The following is an 18,049-nucleotide window of genomic DNA, read 5'->3' as shown; positions in this document are numbered from 1 at the left end:
ACACACACACACACACACACACACACACACACACACACACACACACACACACACTCACTCACTCACTCACTCACTCACTCACTCACTCACTCACTCACTCCAGGCCTGAACCACCAAGCCCATCAATCAGGACCAATTCTCACAGGCTGACTAGGCAAGTACCATCACTATGGAAACCAAGCCTTTACTCTAAACCCCGTCTTGCTTTGTCTTGTCTGGAGGTTTTCACACGCAATCATTGCCAACATAGAGCAGCAGACTGCTGCTGCAAAAAAAAATTGAATAAGCCCACATAGAGAAGAAGGAAAGAGGAGTAAAGAGAGAAAAAAAAGTTGCTGGGCCAATTTCTAATTTCTGAATATAGTTTGCGAGTAACGATGGACGAACAATGTTATGCTATGATGCTAGTGAAGGGTCTCATGTTTCAAACTGTTCCAATGTGTGCTTAAAATGAGCATGCATTCTCTACATATGACTCTTACCCTGGCTGTGCGAGCTTAAGAGTTAATGAAACTGTTTGATTTTTCAATTTAAACAATGACAAAAGTCTAATTGGGTTTTGCTCTAGGGGCTGCTGGGGTGCCAAGAAGGTGTGGACCTAATGATTCGGAAAGTGATTTTTGTGCTGCCTGGACTCTACAAAATGATCTATATACCAGTAGACAGAACATACTTACTTAGATGGGAAACAGAACTTTTAAGGTTGAGCAGTACAAGAAGTAAAAATGTAATGTTTTTGTTCAAACCCTTCCCAATTGCATCATATAGAGTGCCATCTACAGTATGTCGAATGCACTCCAAACAAACTCGCAGGGCTGATGCTTTGCAGTCCACGAGGGACTTGTGGCAGGATGTGGGAACCCAGTATAAAATAAGTTCTGGAGTGTTAGTACCCAGAGGTGAAAAACTTTGCCGACCACACTGCTGTCACAGCAAAGCTGCATTTCTAAAAAGGAGTGCAACACTCATAATGTGCACAAATTGGTCCCATTGAAACCATTGTTGAAGGCTAAATAAAAAAAAAATTAAAAGACACTAAGTATCCTTCCGCCCATTTGAAATAAATAGACTATTCCTAAGAGACAGAAAGGAGAAATTAAGCTTAAGTGTGTGTCTGATTTCAAAATGGCTATTGAGCGCACACAGAGGAGGTTAAATGGCAACAATTTTGTGTCATTTAGAGACTCACTTGAGGAAATTGACACTTGTTGGTTAATTAACTGAAGAGGACACCTACAATTGCCAGGTGTTATAGGTGTCGGATCAAAACAAAAGGACAAGAAGAAAATGGAGACAAAACGATCTTCCATCTCTCCATTGAAAATAAAACATTAATCATTGCAAACCACTCACTGTATCTGTCCAAGTAAAATCACAGACACTGAAAAGTCACCACTTGTTCAGAGAAAGATGGACAAAAAGGCATCCAGGTGTGTCTCTCTCTTTAAAGGGGAATCATATTTTAAGATCTCAACTCATTTAAAATCATTAAATCCTTTCTAAATTATGACATTTTAAAGGCCACCTTGCTGGTGTATTGAATTCCTTACTGCCCGGGAAAAAGAAGAGAGAAACATCAAGGGATAATGCCTTGCACACACTTTAAACACAGTGTATTGTTCTGTCAAACTGGGTACATATAATATTGCTCAAGCTACTAGAGCATGTCACTGCAGGCAGACTGAGAAACAGAGATGATGGCAAAAAAAGACGAGAAGCATCACCCACGCTTTGGTTGCAAGCTTGGAGAACGGCTCTTCAATCCATTGTTCCGACCAATGTTTGGTTTTCTTGTCTACTCTGTTCAGTTATCTTGTATTGTATACAAGTACAAAGCAATCAAGTACTTTGGCCACACATGCTCACTACTGAAACAGGCAAAAAGTGGTCATTGGAACTACTTTTTGGTGTTTGGTTTCTGTGGTGGAACACACCTCTAGCATCATGTAAGTCAATATGTTTTGAAAACTAACTACAGGCTCTACAAATGTAAACAAATCCCTCCCCCTGCATAGTGCACCTTTAAATTAGAGTGGAGAAAAACTCTTGACTTTAAATTCAACGTAAAAGTGTTTCCTAAGGGCCCTCAAGAAGAAGGAAAGATGGCTTCTTGCACCACTAAATCAAAGTGTCTCTATCTACCAATTGCAAGTGAACAGGAGCACTGAAAATACACCCCATAACAGCCTCCAGATTGTAGACATCGCCAACAGGCTACCTGAGGCAGGGATTCAACTCAATTAAAAATTAACTTGTTTTCTTCTCATTTGAGGAAGTAAAAACACTGCATGGAGTAAAGCGCTGGGCCAGGCACGCAACAGCAGGGTGCACAGAAAATTTAATTTTGACAGAATGAACTTGACAGTATTGGCACAAACATAATTTGACTGGAATAGATAAAGAGTTGGAGGGGGGAGAGACACAGCGAAGCAGATGTAGGGAACAAGAATGAGAAAATAACGGCTCTTACTAAGGAGCTTTTTTTTCTTTTTTTTTTTTTTAATTTCCAGCTTCAAAGGAATATAAATAATTGAACACTCTCACCCCATCACTGTTTATTCTGGCCAATTACTATAAGGAGTACTTTGCTAAAATATCGCTGTTGAGGACTCTAAAAAGGCAGAACGAATAAAGAAGATGTTGTGCAGAGGAAATGGAAGGCCAGAAGAAATTCTGATGGATAGCCCTGTCAACCTGTCCAAATACATATGCCAAAATGCAAACAAATAATGCAAGATGAGTCACTCAACTAAAACAAATGTGAATGTATTGCAATAATGCAGAGGAACATTGGTAAAATGTTCATCTTTCACTGGGAAAAAAGGACTTAGCCAATTCAAACATTCTGCATTAAGGGTATGTATGTATGTTCATGCATTTATGAAATATAGCATTAGAAACAAATAGAGCTTAATGCAGCATTATCAACTACTCCCAAAGAACAACAAAAGAACACAACTCTAAGGAAAGCCATCCCCATGTTGCTGTTAAAACCAAATTTTAACGCCCCACTGGCAAAACCAATGGCATGTCTTAATGGTATTGTTAATAGTGGTAGAACTGTAGTAGCCGGGACAGTTTCTAGTTATTATGGGCAGCCAAAGGTCTTGAGGTCCAGTGACAGCTCATAAATCAGAAAAAACTAATATCACACGATTCATAGATCTGATCATTTTAGCAATTACCTACACTTTCAATATTCACTGAGGATGTTTTAATCAGCTTCCCTGACAGGGTCACAGATGCTTGATGGTACAAGCACCAGATTAAACAGCCTTTGACTGCCGTGTGATCGCTTCTTGGTTTAGTCTTTGTGTGTATTGTTCACACCAAAGTACAAGACAATTAAGTTGGATTGACAACATATCTGTCCCAATATTTATATTTTTGTTGTGTGTTTCTGTATTCATTGCCTCTCAGAAGACAAGCCTTTGGGCTACAAGGTCCAAGCAAACAATACTAATTAAAATGTGTATATATCTCTATATCACATGCTAACACAATTACTTTGGGTTTGTGAATGCACAACACTGCCATCTAGTTTAATAGCTGTGTTACAACTGACACTATAAATCAACACGCTCAATATGCTCACCTATGACATAGCTCAGATGACACTTCACACATTAGTACATTTACACACAAGGATATCTACAGTATGTGCCTTCACACAAATTTCATGTAAACATGCAGACAAATATAGACACACACACAACACAGGCAATATTATAGTTAGGGGTTGCAAGATTTATTGAGCCATCTTTCTTTCTCTTTTGATTAAAATGCCTCCTTCTCCCTGTGATTCATGAGCGGCAATGGAAAGGGATGGAGGACAGAGAAAGGGAAAGATGACGTCATGCTTTCAGCTGGGCGGTTTTTTTAAGAGGTGGCATACACTATGTGCAGGTGTGTGTGTGTGTGTGGGGGGGGGAGAGAGAATGTGTTGATTCGAGGGGGGGAGGGGGTCGGTCTCTTCATCCCCCTCACCCTGATTCTCTCAGTCCAGCAGGTGAGAGTGAATATAATTGGACAACTGCACCACTGTGTGTGTGTGTGTGTGTGTGTGTGTGTGTGTGTGTGTGTGTGTGTGTGTGTGTGTGTGTGTGTGTGTGTGTGTGTGTGTGTGTGTGTGTGTGTGTGTGTGTGTGTGTGCGTGCGTGCAATGCTGTGTAGCCTCAAGAAGAGACGAGAAAGAAAAGCAAAGACAAATAAAGTGTGAACATATAAAAAGGAGACAATAAGACTGAGAGACAGAGCTTGACAAAAATGGCGATCATATCCACAGGCAGAGCAGACAAAGATTGGAAGATACTGACAGATGGGGAAAGAGCCCTGCTGTTAGTGTATTTGTTATTGTGTGTGTGTGTGTGTGTGTGTGTGTGTGTGTGTGTTTGTAATTGAGAGCGAGCAGGCAAAAGAGAGAGAAAGAGAGAGCATGAAGAAAGAAATAGAGAGGTAATCTATTCTGCATAAAAAAACAAAGCAGACTGAAGTGAACGTTATTAAAAAAACTGGTTCAGCAAACATAGTGTGCCGATAAGTTCAAATAGAGGGGAAACAAACTGATTCCTTACTCAGTGGGCTGCTGTCCTAATATGCTATATGAAACAAAGAGGATCTCTGCTACTCTGACGCTCTGAAAAATTAGTGTGTGGCCTTACCATCAGCAAGACAGCCGAGGCAAACGGGAAGAGAACAAAGACGTCTGTTTGACATCCGTCTTAGTGCAATTTTCAAATGTTTTCAGCAAGCCGAGCTGATAGACATTGGAATTAGGCTACCAGACACTCAAACCGCCATGCAATCAAGAGCAGACAGCGCTGTTGCAACATAAGAAAAATCTAGTCCCTCCTTATGTTTTCTTCAACAACTGAGAACAAAGTCGAGACAGAGAGAGGGGAAAACAAGGAGAAAAATGCCATTTATCTTTAAAATACCCGAGATAGAAATAAATATCAAACAAGACTCCTCCAAATGTTGGTTGTGACACCCAGACTAAAGTAGAGTATTTTTGAAATGTCACACTGGATGAATCTGAATTTATTTACATTGAAATGTAAAGTTCCATTTTAAGAGGGAATTTAAATCTCACATTTGCACACTGCACACAATTGTGATGGTTTCGGTCTCTTTGTTTGGACTTTTCTCATTTCCCAATGTTTTTGCAGACTTGATCCAGTTGTGCAGTTTGTTTACGGCAGCATATAGTAGAAACCTTCTCTGGTACATATACAATGTGTGTATTAGTAACCTATTTCTTTTGTGAAATACACTTCCGTACAAATACAAACTTGTGTTGTGATTTAGGAAGCTAGTTAAGCAGCATGATGTCCTTTATCTGTTTTTTATTAATTACCTATAGGCAAATGTTGTACCAAGAGAGAAAGCAGTGAAAGAAGATAAGACCCGATCAATCTGAGAAAGTGACATAGCCCTGCCATTCCCCACACACATACTATACGGAAACACCAGTATTTCAATCATTTGAATGTTGCATGAAGTGCAGCTATGGACGATCGGCTAGAGCATGCTAACAAGCATAAACTTGTCACTGACACACTCCAACAGACACGCTTACAATCATCTAAACACATCATGCATATATAATTATTTCACATACACACCAACACACTTACCCATGCACAAACACACACCCACACACACACAAAGGATTTGCAAACAATGAAACCCAGGGGTGGGCCTCCCCACCTCACCATCACTCTTGTTCTATTTCTCTGCCGAGCCTCCTCTTTGTTTTGTCTCCTTAATGCTGCTCTAAGCCCATCTTAACTGGGAAATGGTGCAGAACAAATCCTAAGCAGGAGTTGACAGGGTGGGATAAGAGACTACTGACGTTCTTCTCTTACTACCATGGGAAGTTATGGAGGGTGAAAATATCATGTCTGAAGTCACACGTTCAGCCTTTCCAACAGCTACTTGTCCTCGTCTCTTTGAGCAAAATCTCCGAAGCCCGTACACGCGCTGAGTCGATTTTATGAATACGACAAATACAGAAGAAAGAATGGCCCTTGCTATCATGAGTAAAACCTATAGCTCTTGACATTGCCTTAGAATTCTTATTTTTCTTCTGCTGATGCAGAGGCCCTCTACAACCTTTTGGAAAAGGAGAAAGTATTCCCAAGAGGAGATATCAACAATTTGAGACAGAAAAAAAAGGTCTACAAAAAGCAAACTGTAAATGACAATAGCAAAAAGCACCAAATGTTTACCAGAGCGTTCCCATCCTCAGCCACCTACCTGCAATGATGCCGTTCTGAATGATGAACCTCTACAACCTCTACTTAATAGGAAAGCTAAGACGTTGTCAGCCGTAGCATCATGGCAAGCCAGCGTCTTAATGGTCAATACTTACATAAGGCGAGGGAGTCTGTGAGCAGCAGTGATAGCAGCAGAGTGGTGACAGGAAGCAGGAGTGGCAAGGAGAGTCGAGGGGCGCCGCCGGTGGCCATCTTGGCACCAGTATGGACAGGGGGGCAGGGAGGGGCGGGGGAGGACCGATCCTTGACCTGGCTGGAGAGCCCAGGCCCCGACTGCGCAGGGAAGGCTGGGGGTCTTCACGCAGGACGGCTTGGCACTCTGCAAAAAACAAGAAACAGACAGGAAAAATTAGATTTGTTTATGTTATGTAATGTTATTCATGCAATGAGGGGTCTGTTGAACTTCACTCAGTTTTTTTCACAACTCAAGATCCACGATCACAGATCCAAACCGTCATCCACAAACTCCCCAAATAAGGAAACTGATTTCCTAGCATTTACAGAATGTAGCAGTGAGGAAACACAATATACTGTAGTAGTTGGCTTGTTGCTGCTGTTCCAGATGGAATAAAACTTTACCCAAATAAAACACTGCCACACTACATAAAATGTATTACGTTTGAGCAATAGACATGATGCTCATAGCCAGAGCCACTTGCAGTGAAAGGGCAATGGTTCTGCCCAAATCTACAGGGCACACGACTTTCGATGAACACGCTGATCTGCTCTGCTCTGCTTTGCCATTCCCAACCCCTCAATGTAAAGTAGGTAATAATTTGATCTGTCAGACTATTAGAAGCAAAGTACAACACAACACAAAACCCTGTAACTTTCCCATCACGCGCAACCAGCCTCTTCTCGTGCCCCTTTATTAGCTGAGGAGTTGCTGTTTCCGCTCTCTTTATTTATTTCGTAATCGCCTGATCGTGTCGTTATTTGCTTATCTCACCGCCTTGTAATTACACAGGCACCCAGTGATATGCCAGGCATCGTCTCTTTGTTTTAGTCAAATTACCATTAATCCCCAAAGCTACACAGAGGGACTGGGAACGCCTTCCACCGCACTCATACACACACACACCCTTTCTCTCATTGGTATGTCTGGTGCAGCACAGAGTCACCGCCAAGTGGTTAAACATTCTCTTTAATTAGAGAGACGTGAATAAAAAGACGAAGGAAGAGAAAAGTGAGAGAGATGCATGACATGAATGTAATGAGTGCGACAATGTCTGTCTCTCTCTTTTTTCTTCTTTTTTCAATATGTATGTCGTTCGGTTGATACCCTTCATCCAGAGTATCTTAAAGCGAGATGGGTGAGTGGGTAAACTGCAGGGTCTTATTCAAAGACAATGCACCAGAAAGCACTGCCTGCCCTAGCAACCAGGCTGCAAACACTAAAAGAAAAACACAAAATGGTCCGTTCTCAAAGGGCCCAGATAACATGACCCAGGTTCAAGCCCCTGTGTCAGCTAGCTTTTGCCCTGCTTTCGTGTCCTTGCGCAACACACTGCACTTGTGACAGCTCATGGGATGCTTCCACACAGCTAGCCCTGCATGGGGGGTAAGAGGGACTGTTTATAAGTGAGATTAATTAACTGCACTCTCAGGGTAGTGAACGGTATAGCACAAACTGTCCAGACAGTGTGCGGTTTATAGCGGATGCCCCAATATAACTTTTCTCTTTTCAAGGTAACCTTGCGGTTACAGGTAATACTCTGTCAACACACGTTTACTGTTTTGATCTATGGAACAGCCACTTTTGAACTGTCACTGAACACCTCCTGACATCCTTACCTGCCAACTAGCTCGCAATTCTCTTTTGACAAGTTACAATGTATGTGAACTGAATTTACTTGGAAAATAGCATAACCGAATGAAAATTGCAATCTTTATTATTCAAATGATATCATGATCGGTAGCACATAGAATTAGACAGTTACCGACAACCTTACAGCCATATCAGTTATACCCAGAATATATAAACGTCTACATAATTATTTATTAAACCTTTTTCATAATACAATTTTATTAGGATTACAAATGACTGACCATGACGGTAAATGTAGATTTTCTTTTTATAAAATCCCCCAAAAATGAGCTACTAAGTCAACCATGCCAAGCTGCTAAATTGTCAGAGGAGTTGAAAGGTTAATATATGCAGCTATTTCACTACAGGGCTGCCTTTGTGACTGTGGCCTTGTGAGAGGCAGAACACCACTGCTAATTGCAGTGTAACCAAGAATCAGACAGCATGCATATATAGGAGCCCCACCCTTCACAGCCATGGACCACACACTTCAACTGGCAACATGAAACCGACAGACACATGCAGTGGCAGGCAACCTTAACATAAACCACAAACGGAGGAGAGAGAAAAAAGTGTACTGAGTAAAACTACTGGCCTCCAAAAGCAAAACATTTTTTTTTATATATTTTACGTAATTCAAACAGAGAAATTCAAGAACACTTCAAGGCACTTAAAAACACACAAAAAGAGAAATCAATAATAGGTATTTTGTACTGATGCCCATGCCTGAAAAAGAGTGGGTGTGTTTCAGAAGCTCAGCTCATCTTTCAACAGAATACTATACACACACGACCAAAGTGTGTGCCCTTGCTTGTTTTTTTTTCTTCTATTTTTTCGTGCCCTGGAGGGAAGGTGAATCTGGGAGTATCACATTGTGTCGGAGGCCTCTGAATAATGCCTGCATTGTTCTGAGTGTAAACATTGGTGTAGGTAGGAGGAAATCTCGCCATGCCTGTGGGGAATAACTCTATTTCTGTTCACAAGATGCCCAGGTTATGATTTATGGCCCTCCCCTTAGGGAATGGCTTTTATCTCCACCTTTGGTTGCTTTACAAAACCATACAATTACAACAGCTATTGTTGTGTTGAGCAGCCTCCTCAAACATACTCTAAGTCCATGTGGGGGCTCCAGTTTTACCATGGAGGTAGTCTACATAGATGAATGCTGACAGGGTTAGACAGAAAATAGATAGAGTTTAGATAGAAGGAAACATTACACTACACATTTGATTCAATAATCCCGTATGGACTGGGGGGTGTTAAAACTCACCAAACCAAAACGTAACCTTAACAAAAAAGGCAGCTCTAAACAGAGATGCCAACAAGTTGCTAAAGCAGTCTTTCACTCAGAGGGAAGACACGTTGGCATGAAGGCATGTTTCTCCTGCTATTAGCACCTCCATGGAAAAGGCTGTCAACCCTTGCTAAAAGCATCCATCACTTTGCCTCTAAAAATGGACAGAGCATTTAGCATTCTGAAAATGCTAGCAGCAGAAAGGCCGATATATATTGATAAAGCAGCACCATTGCCTCTCCTTTAGCATTATAGGCTGTGTTGGAGAGGAAACTGCCAATGATCATGTTTTGCCGCTTTCAATGTGACCAGAATGACTGCAACAACGTACTGATATGTTAGGGAAATCAGGCGTCCAGTGAATACATTCTAGATTATTTCAACTGATTGCCAATGAATAAATTTTTTATCTAGAAGCTATGAACCCCCCATCCCTGGAAAACTGACCAACACTCTAGATAATATCCAGTTGCCAGGCTCCTGTAATTACAGACAAAATTGCGGCACAATTTCCACGGAGTGGTGGCAGTCACTGGCTATCAGGGCTTGACCATGACATGGTCATGGTCAAGCTTTAAATTCGGCTCGTTTCCCCATGCAATATTGATACTAATGCATTTGATTACTGAAATTGAGAAAGGCGACGAAGGGAAGGGGAGATGGGAATTAGCGCCAGAGCCATGAAATGAGAGCACGACCAGTAGATATAAAACTGTGTGTGCATGCACAACTACACACGTCTCAATGGGCTAAGAAAAATTAAAAAGAAAGTAGTGAATCCTGCAAAGAAAATTAAACGCAGGTTACGCACCACACCGGTGACTTCAAGATACCAAACCATTTCCATTTTAGCTCGAGGACTCTAACAGGCCCTGTTTACAGTGGAGTCCTGCTGCTGCCTGCTAGGGCTGTTGTGAATTATACAGGGTTGGGAACTAGCCGGTCTACTCTGACTTGGCTAACTCTGCCCAAAAACATTAATTTCCAGATTACAAACACACACCTACAGTATAATAAATAAAAAACACATCATAAAAACATTATTTAATATTTACTAAAATGTTCCTTGATTAGTCTAAAATAGCAATTATGTCATTTATTTGAGGGCCACTTAGGCAATTTTGAAACAGCTAAGGTAGTAATTACCCCATAAAAACATGTGAATGTTTATGTCCAAGAGAGGGGTTCCAGAATCAGAACATGTCTGATGTAGTAAAATGGTAAAGTACCAATGTTCCCGATGCTTATGCTTTTTTCATGGCCCTCTCTAAACTCTATCTTCTGTTGACGTTCGGCCTTCAGATGCTGTCTCACCCTTTGCAGCCGTTAGAAAACAATTTCATTTGTCAACCCCCGAGTTACAGGCTTTTACCTCAACCAGTTTACAGCTTTTCATTGATGCATAGCCGAGACAATACAACACAAAGATTGTAAAATGACGGTGTGCAAATGTGTTTATGTGTATACATTCGGTACATGTTAGTTAGCTAGTTTTTTAGTCCCGTGTGTGCAATAATTTAGGGTATGCATTTTACGCTGAAATGATTTGTGTCTGTATCTCTGTGTAATTTGTAAGAAGCAAACGCACACGTACACATACCTCAACCTCAAATTTTAAGCATGTCTAGGAACCATCTGTTTTTCACCATGCTGAAATCCTAGCAGTATTGATTCCATGTGTCATCAGTAAGGATCCCCCCTCTCTCTCTCTCCCTCCCTCATTCCTTCCACTTTTTAAGCTTCCTGCATCAGAATATTGGCTACATAAGGCAAAATCTACAGTGAGAAAAAAAAACGAACCATGACGCACACTATCCTTTGATACCAAGAAAACTAGGTGGTGAGACACATGGGTTATTATGAGAGAGAGAGAGAGAGAGAGAGAGAGAGAGAGAGAGAGAGAGAGAGAGAGAGGTAGGTGTGTTACGCTTCTAAATATATCCCACTGATCAAACTAGTCGTCCTTCAAATCCTCGATCTCCGTTTTCTTTTCTTCCCTATAACCCCCTCCTCTCCCTCATTTCCTCTCTCTCATTCCCTCCTCCCCTGGAACTCATGCATACTAAACTATGCTTGCATTGCAGATGTTTGGTAGGGAATCACATGAATTTGCATGGAACTGCAGGACTATTATGTAAATGCCCCAGCGCTTATACACCTCCCAGCTTTTACTCTTTCGTTGCCATCCTCCATCCCGAGAGAAGGTGTTGGGAGGAAGCAGAGTGTGTTGTCATTAACTACCGAGTGCAGGGAAACCCCCTGTGGATGGAGAAGGGCTTATATTATGCAAGGGAAACATATTCATACGTTTGGGAGGATATCATCTGCAAGACTGCAACATTAACATTTTAGGCACTGGGCTTTAACTCACATTACTTGCAACAGTGGAATAAACTGCACTCAACGGTATCGTGCAACAGGTCGGGTAGTGAGGTGTGTGGAAATCTGAGTTCCGACAACAACACTCCCTTTAAGAATAAAGATGTTAAAGATGTTTTAGATGCAAACTAGTCATGACAAGTCTGCTGGTCTATTGTATTTCTATATCCTGAAATCACAAGAGTAACACGTTTACCTCAAGGGTCTTAAAATCTAATGTGACTCACATTTCTTGACTTTTTGGTAGACAAACTTAAAAATACGACACTGTGCCACCCTGAATACATCCTAGACTCATATTTGGATAAGTAGACTAACAGAAATAACTCCAGAGCATATTATAAGTGAAATATATATTTTGTATGTTATGCCAACGCATGAGCACCCTTTCTTTCTGCCTAAAGTGAAGGTTTGTTTGCACGGGTACGTCGGGCAGCGAGAACTACTACCACCATGACCTCATTAAGAGATGGCAGACCTCTCTGCCGTGACAACGTCTCCTTGGAGTAGCTTTCCCATAAGCCTTTGCCCTCAACTGTTCCCAACCTCCAAGTCCCTGAAATGGTGCTTGACACTTCAGAGACACCTTGTGTCGACCATCTGCTATCCCCCTGGGAGCAACATAACCTTTCTCTGGGATCTCATGAGCTCCTGTTTGCTTTCTAAATGAGATTTTGCTAGAAAGAGCAGCTGAAAATCAAGGGAAGTTTTTGTTTTTAACTTAAACGTTGCCAGCTTCTGAAATGATTTTTTTAGCATTAAAAGTATAGAATATTAGAATTACAATTTATGTAACTCGTGACGGACAATATATATATTTTTTTAATATATATTTTTTATCTTAATGGTTACTCTATATTGTATTCGTCAGCCCAAGACTCCAAATTGATCTTTTAAAGCTCAGAATTATCAGTGTTTTGTGATTACCTCTGATCAATGTTCAGGCTGCATTCACAGTCATACTGTTGTGTCGGACTCCTGTCAAAAGGAACTGCAGGTTTACAAAATGGTGTGTGACCAAATAACCAGAAGCCCATTGAATCTCCAGCCTTTTGTTTTTCTCCGGGTCTTGCCATGAGTTCGATCGTCAGGAAATGGGTTTACTCTGGACTTCACGAGGCTGCACTGTCCTTCCAATAAACACCCAGGGCTTTGAGAGGCTTTTAGCTGAAATGCACCTTGGTTGAGGTTGAGTGCACAGCAGAAAGTGTCAGGGTCGTGCAGCGGGGGCGAATGGACTGCAGCTGGGATACTTGGGGGACAAGAAGATGACATCCTAAATGGTGACTTTATTGCGCAGCCATTTTGTTTACCACCGAAGGGGTGACACACTATCTGTTTCCTGTGTAACTTTGTCGTACTGTGATGCCACGAGTTGGCGAGACACGCACAAACAAAAAGAGGAACCCTTGTTTTTATTTCTGCCTCTCCTGGTTTACCAAGGATCATAAAAGCAGAGGTCAAAGGTGGTACTGTCTATGACGACCATCACCTTAGCTTGGAGTAGTCTGGGAAGGGTTGCTACGTAAAATATATAGAAGAGAGGCATTTAATTATAGGACACAGTACAGGTCACAGTTGGAAGCCAAAGAAGGAAGGGGGGTATGACGTCCTTGACAATAAAGGGCCAGTTTGTTGTGTGTGTTGAGAGATTGTGGTGGTGAAGACAACTTGGAAAGGGGAGGGTTTGGAGCGGTGACAACACTTTTTGGCCCTGTGCCAAAAGATTCAGATAAGCATCACGCCGTCTGGCCTGTGACTTGATCACCAGGGGGAATGACGTTTTTTGAAGGGTGAATGGGACGTTTAAAAAAATAAACGCATCATATCCACTCTCGGAATTTGATGTGAAATGATATGGGAATGAGATTATTCTAAGTGATCGAGGGGTGGGCGGAGGAGGGAAAGACTGGCAGTCCAGGGTGTTAAGAAAATGTCTCCAAAACTCCTCTGTGTAATTGGCAGAGCTCACCGTGCAACATTTGCTGTGTGGTTTGTGAAGTTTCTATTCCAAAATGATATACCATTTGAAAAAAACTGACAACTACACAACGAAATAACTGCTCGCATGTCAGGAAAATTCCCAACAGAGTGAAACTTTACTTTATCTTTGGCACAAAAAGGTTAAAACATAAATTATATATATCTTTGTTTTATACAGAAGATAAACATCAAGTCTGAGTCATTTTCTCAAATGGGAGAGGTCTTTGTAGTACACACTTGTGAGTACATCACTAGGTTGGTGTCATGTAAACATAAGGAAATACTCTGCGCTAAAGGGATATCACATCATTAAAAAAGTGAAGTGCAATGTATGATTCACCCTACGAGAACATTGCAGATGATTAGTGAAACATATTCTACAACATAAGGGCATCTGGCAGAATAGAGGAGAGCTCCTTTTTTTGCTTATTACGATGAAGCTCAACAGCCATGTTGCAAATGTCAGAAAAATAAAGATTAATACAGGCCACACGGTATTTGTGGATCTGATGGTTATGCTTTTGCTCTAGATAATTGGGATAATAATGAGTAATTAACATGCAATGATTTGATTAGTAGAATCATGTCATCCTAATACATTTTTAAGATTAGATGTATTTTTATTTTTGTTAAATGTATTTAAAAAAAGATTATTAAAAAAAAGAAAAACAGACAAAGCCTTGTGCAAGCAGCATACAATAGAATAGGTTCACTTTGTGCCTTTTCAAATTCAAGTCGAAGAGCCTCAGTGCATGTTATTCTCAGCTGTTTGACATAGTGGTTATTCAGTTTAATACAATATGAGGCTACAACCTTTGATGAAGCAAGGCTACTTTTCTATGATTCATATCTAAGGCCCCTTTTTTCTGAGCAGTTTTCTGATTAATCCTGTATGTCTCAAGGTTTGGAAAGAGAGAGAGAGAGAGAGACAAACGTGCGCATTCACAAACAAAGAGACACAGATATAGGAGCACACACTTGAACACAAGGGGTATTAGCCCTGCTGATAACAAACCCTCTCTATCCAGGGTGGTCATCTTTTTAGGGCTTTTTCAGGAAATTAATTGAAAATGGAGTTAATCCTAGTACTTTGCTTCTTTAAACTGGGCCAAAGCCCATCAGCTGGCAAAGTACTATTTATTAACCTCACTGTGGTAGTAAGAGTTTCTAAGAATAAACTTGTTCCATGCGTGATGAGGGGTGGAGTATGTCAATTTACACTCAGTTGTGCTATTCTGAGCTGATTGTTGACCAAAAAAAGGAGTGAACATGAAAATTATCCCAACAGAAAGGTACAATCATCCTACACTCTACCATGAAGCCAGCAAGTACTGCAGCGGACATACACAAGACACCACATTGGAAATCCAACAAGTTCCTAGTTAATTTTTTCGTGTTTTGCTCTCCATTCCACTAACTCTCATATCCTTCTAGATTCAGCCTTTCCATCCCATTCAGGTCATCAGCTCATTCCCTGCTACTAGTTTTCCTTGCCCATTTCCCCACCTGCAACTCATTTCCAATTTACCCCTCAAAACTGGTTCAGTTCTACTCATACCCTGCCAGACTGTCTGACCTCCAAGGCTTCAGATTTCTGGTTTGTTTGCATGTTGGACTGAGTACCCGCTGCTAACCTCTGCCTGCCTCTAAACTAAGTAAAGCAAACTTTCTTGTAACTGACCGTATCCTTCATGCTTCATCCAACCTCACCACTACAGTCATTCCCATTGCTGCCATGTGTGACTTAAACATAATAGTTTAGTTTCCAAAAGGACAGTTAAGCGCTGTGTTTACATTACGCCTGATTAAAGTAACTGGATCTAATGATATGGTTCCATGTGCAATAAAGAACATAAATATGCTATCATGGCAATATGTGTTGTGAAACTCTAGTGTGCAGTAGACAGTGGTTAGATCCTGTTTGGACTGGAAGGTAGGGGGGGATGTCTGTACCCCTGTCAATCACACAGCATTGTGAAGAGCAGAGACAGATGGCGAGGTTGACCCGTACTCTGTGTTTCTGCCTGTCAGTCCAGCCATCACAGTCCCACCACCAGCACTACCACTTAAAGCCTCGGAAAGACAACTGTTTTTTTTTACAGCCTTTAAAAAGAACGGAAGAACAGACAGCAACAAATGTGACTATTTGACTCGGGACTTTCTACTAAAAAACACCAAGCCCTTTCCAATATGGTGAGGGGAGATGTCTTACACTGGTTGCTATTCATACATCAACATTAAAGGTTGCGCAACCATGGCAAAGTCCTTGTTGGGGAGGTAGAGACAAAGAAGAATATTTTGGTGCCACTGGCAGGGGAAAGGGGACACCAGAGGTCACCCCCCTCGATGAGAAACTGGCAGGGATTACTGGGGAATCCCTACTGAGTGGAGATGTAACAGGGGCGGAGGGTCACTAATAAACTGTATTTGTATAACACCTTTTAAAACACAGCAACAAGGTGCTTTACAATAAAACTAAAATACATTTAACACACAGAAACAAATTAAAATTCCTAAAAAGAAAAGAAAATAGAGTATAGAACAAAATATATCCCATGTAAAAACCCCTGACGTTTGAGTGAAAATCCCCTCTGTGTTTCTAGATAACCATCAGGCAGCCGAGTATGAAAAGTCCTGTGTCCTCTGGACGCACATTGAGGCACATGCCGCCCCATGTGACCTGTTGAGTATTTAGCCAGTGGTGGCAGATGCTGTAAGGGTGCAGGGGGATTCAGTGGGAGGTAATATTCTGGCATGATCTATATTAATGTATTCCTCCACAATACATTACTGAAACACACAGCCAGTGTTGTGAACTAGCCTTATTTTCCCTCCCACACAACAGAATAAAGAGTTTGTTTGTGTGCCAAAGACAGAGAGCTATTGTGGTTGATGGGCATGCACATGGGCAAATGCCAGGAGAAGGCTGTAATTAAATCACAATGGAGTTTCCGCCAAACCCGCTCACACACACCCATTAAGATGATAAGAAGCTGCATACAGTGGTTACACATGCATGGCTTCTCTGATGTGTGTCCAATGCTTGCATGCCTCTGTCACACATTCACTTCAGTGGGACTACAAAGTCAACAGTCGGTTCCTTGGAGCCCCTTTTCAGTCCTACAAATGACCCTCCATCGTCTCCGTTGAGACTGAATGTCAGAGGGCCAAGGGAAGGATTGGTGTTGAGGAGGGTGGTGGGGTGGGAAGGTGTGCAGGTCAAATGTGAGAGGTCAGACAGCTGGGAAACCTCTTTTTCTGTATAACACCACACATTCCTTCACAGCAGGGTACCGCCAGCCATGGCCATCCATCCCTGCCTGATTTAACTGCATGAGCTATTGTATGCATATAACATGTCATATTTTTAGGAGGCTGCAAAATATAAAAGCTAATTTATTCTGCCATATTCAAAACAGCAATAGGCCAGTAGCAATGGGGCGGTACATTTGGGTTTGTTTGTTTTCCCGCCTGCAGTACCCACGCTGGTTTTAAATGGTGGTAGAGTGGGTGGGGGAGCTTTTAAGTCCTGCAACTAATGCATAAACAAAACCCCTATCTCCCTGTCTGCTGTCTTTTATTTTCTCTGTGTGTTTGTCATTTTACCACTTTGCACACCCATGCTGTGTATTGTTGTGCTGTATGCTGCACTGCATGGAGTGAAAGGGAGAGAGGGAACGAGAGAGAGAGAGAGATGTGTGTACGTGTGTGTGTGTGGGGAGGGGCGGGTTCTCTTATTATATAGTTAAAAAGGAGTGTGTCACAGTAACCCGGCCACACACAAATACATATAAACACATGCCATCATACATGTAGACATAGTATGTAGAGTGGAAACAGAAAAAATAGGTGAATTGAGGGATTGCGTGTTTACATATATTATAAAAAAGTAAGAGAGACAACATTTGTAAGAGGGGAGAACATACCCCTGCTTCCTTAACACACAAAATACACAGACACCAGGTGGGAGGGATTGGGGGGGGGGGTTTAATGGAGAGAAATGTATCATATTGGGCCGAGACAAGGCTGTTTAGCCTCTGACAGTCACAGTGACCTGAAGAACAATGAATACTGATGAGAGGGACAGAGGGACTGAAACGTTGAGAGGGTGAAGTATTGAGAGTGCTCACACCACAAAGTCTGTGCTACATAACAGCAGCAGTCTGGTCTGATTGAGCATGACGCTCAAGAGCACTTTGGCAGTGACGGTGGGTCCTGTAATTCCAGCTGCCCTTGGATAAGCAGCTCACGACTCGACCAGACCCTCTTGTCTCAGGTTTAAACCAGAATCCTTTCAGTTTCAGTGAC

At 41.7% G+C, this 18,049-nt stretch overlaps 1 protein-coding gene across 2 annotated transcripts in view; it reads right to left on the bottom strand.

Moving 5' to 3' along the window:
• ptprsa (protein tyrosine phosphatase receptor type Sa) overlaps nucleotides 1–18,049 on the bottom strand; it is a 165,871-nt gene that overhangs the window by 119,306 nt on the left and 28,516 nt on the right. For both annotated transcript variants that reach the window (XM_080032760.1, XM_080032761.1), the window contains exon 2: nucleotides 6,374–6,597. In XM_080032760.1, the coding sequence (XP_079888886.1) occupies nucleotides 6,374–6,470 (97 nt within the window). In that variant the 5' untranslated portion in view covers nucleotides 6,471–6,597. The remainder of the gene's footprint in view (nucleotides 1–6,373; nucleotides 6,598–18,049) is intronic.

This window comes from Ammodytes marinus (assembly GCF_949987685.1).
Source record: "Ammodytes marinus genome assembly, chromosome: 8".
In the NCBI taxonomy this organism is placed as follows: Eukaryota; Metazoa; Chordata; class Actinopteri; order Uranoscopiformes; family Ammodytidae; genus Ammodytes; species Ammodytes marinus.
Note: the sequence above shows the minus strand (reverse complement) of the source record. Positions and strands in the feature narration are given on the sequence as shown.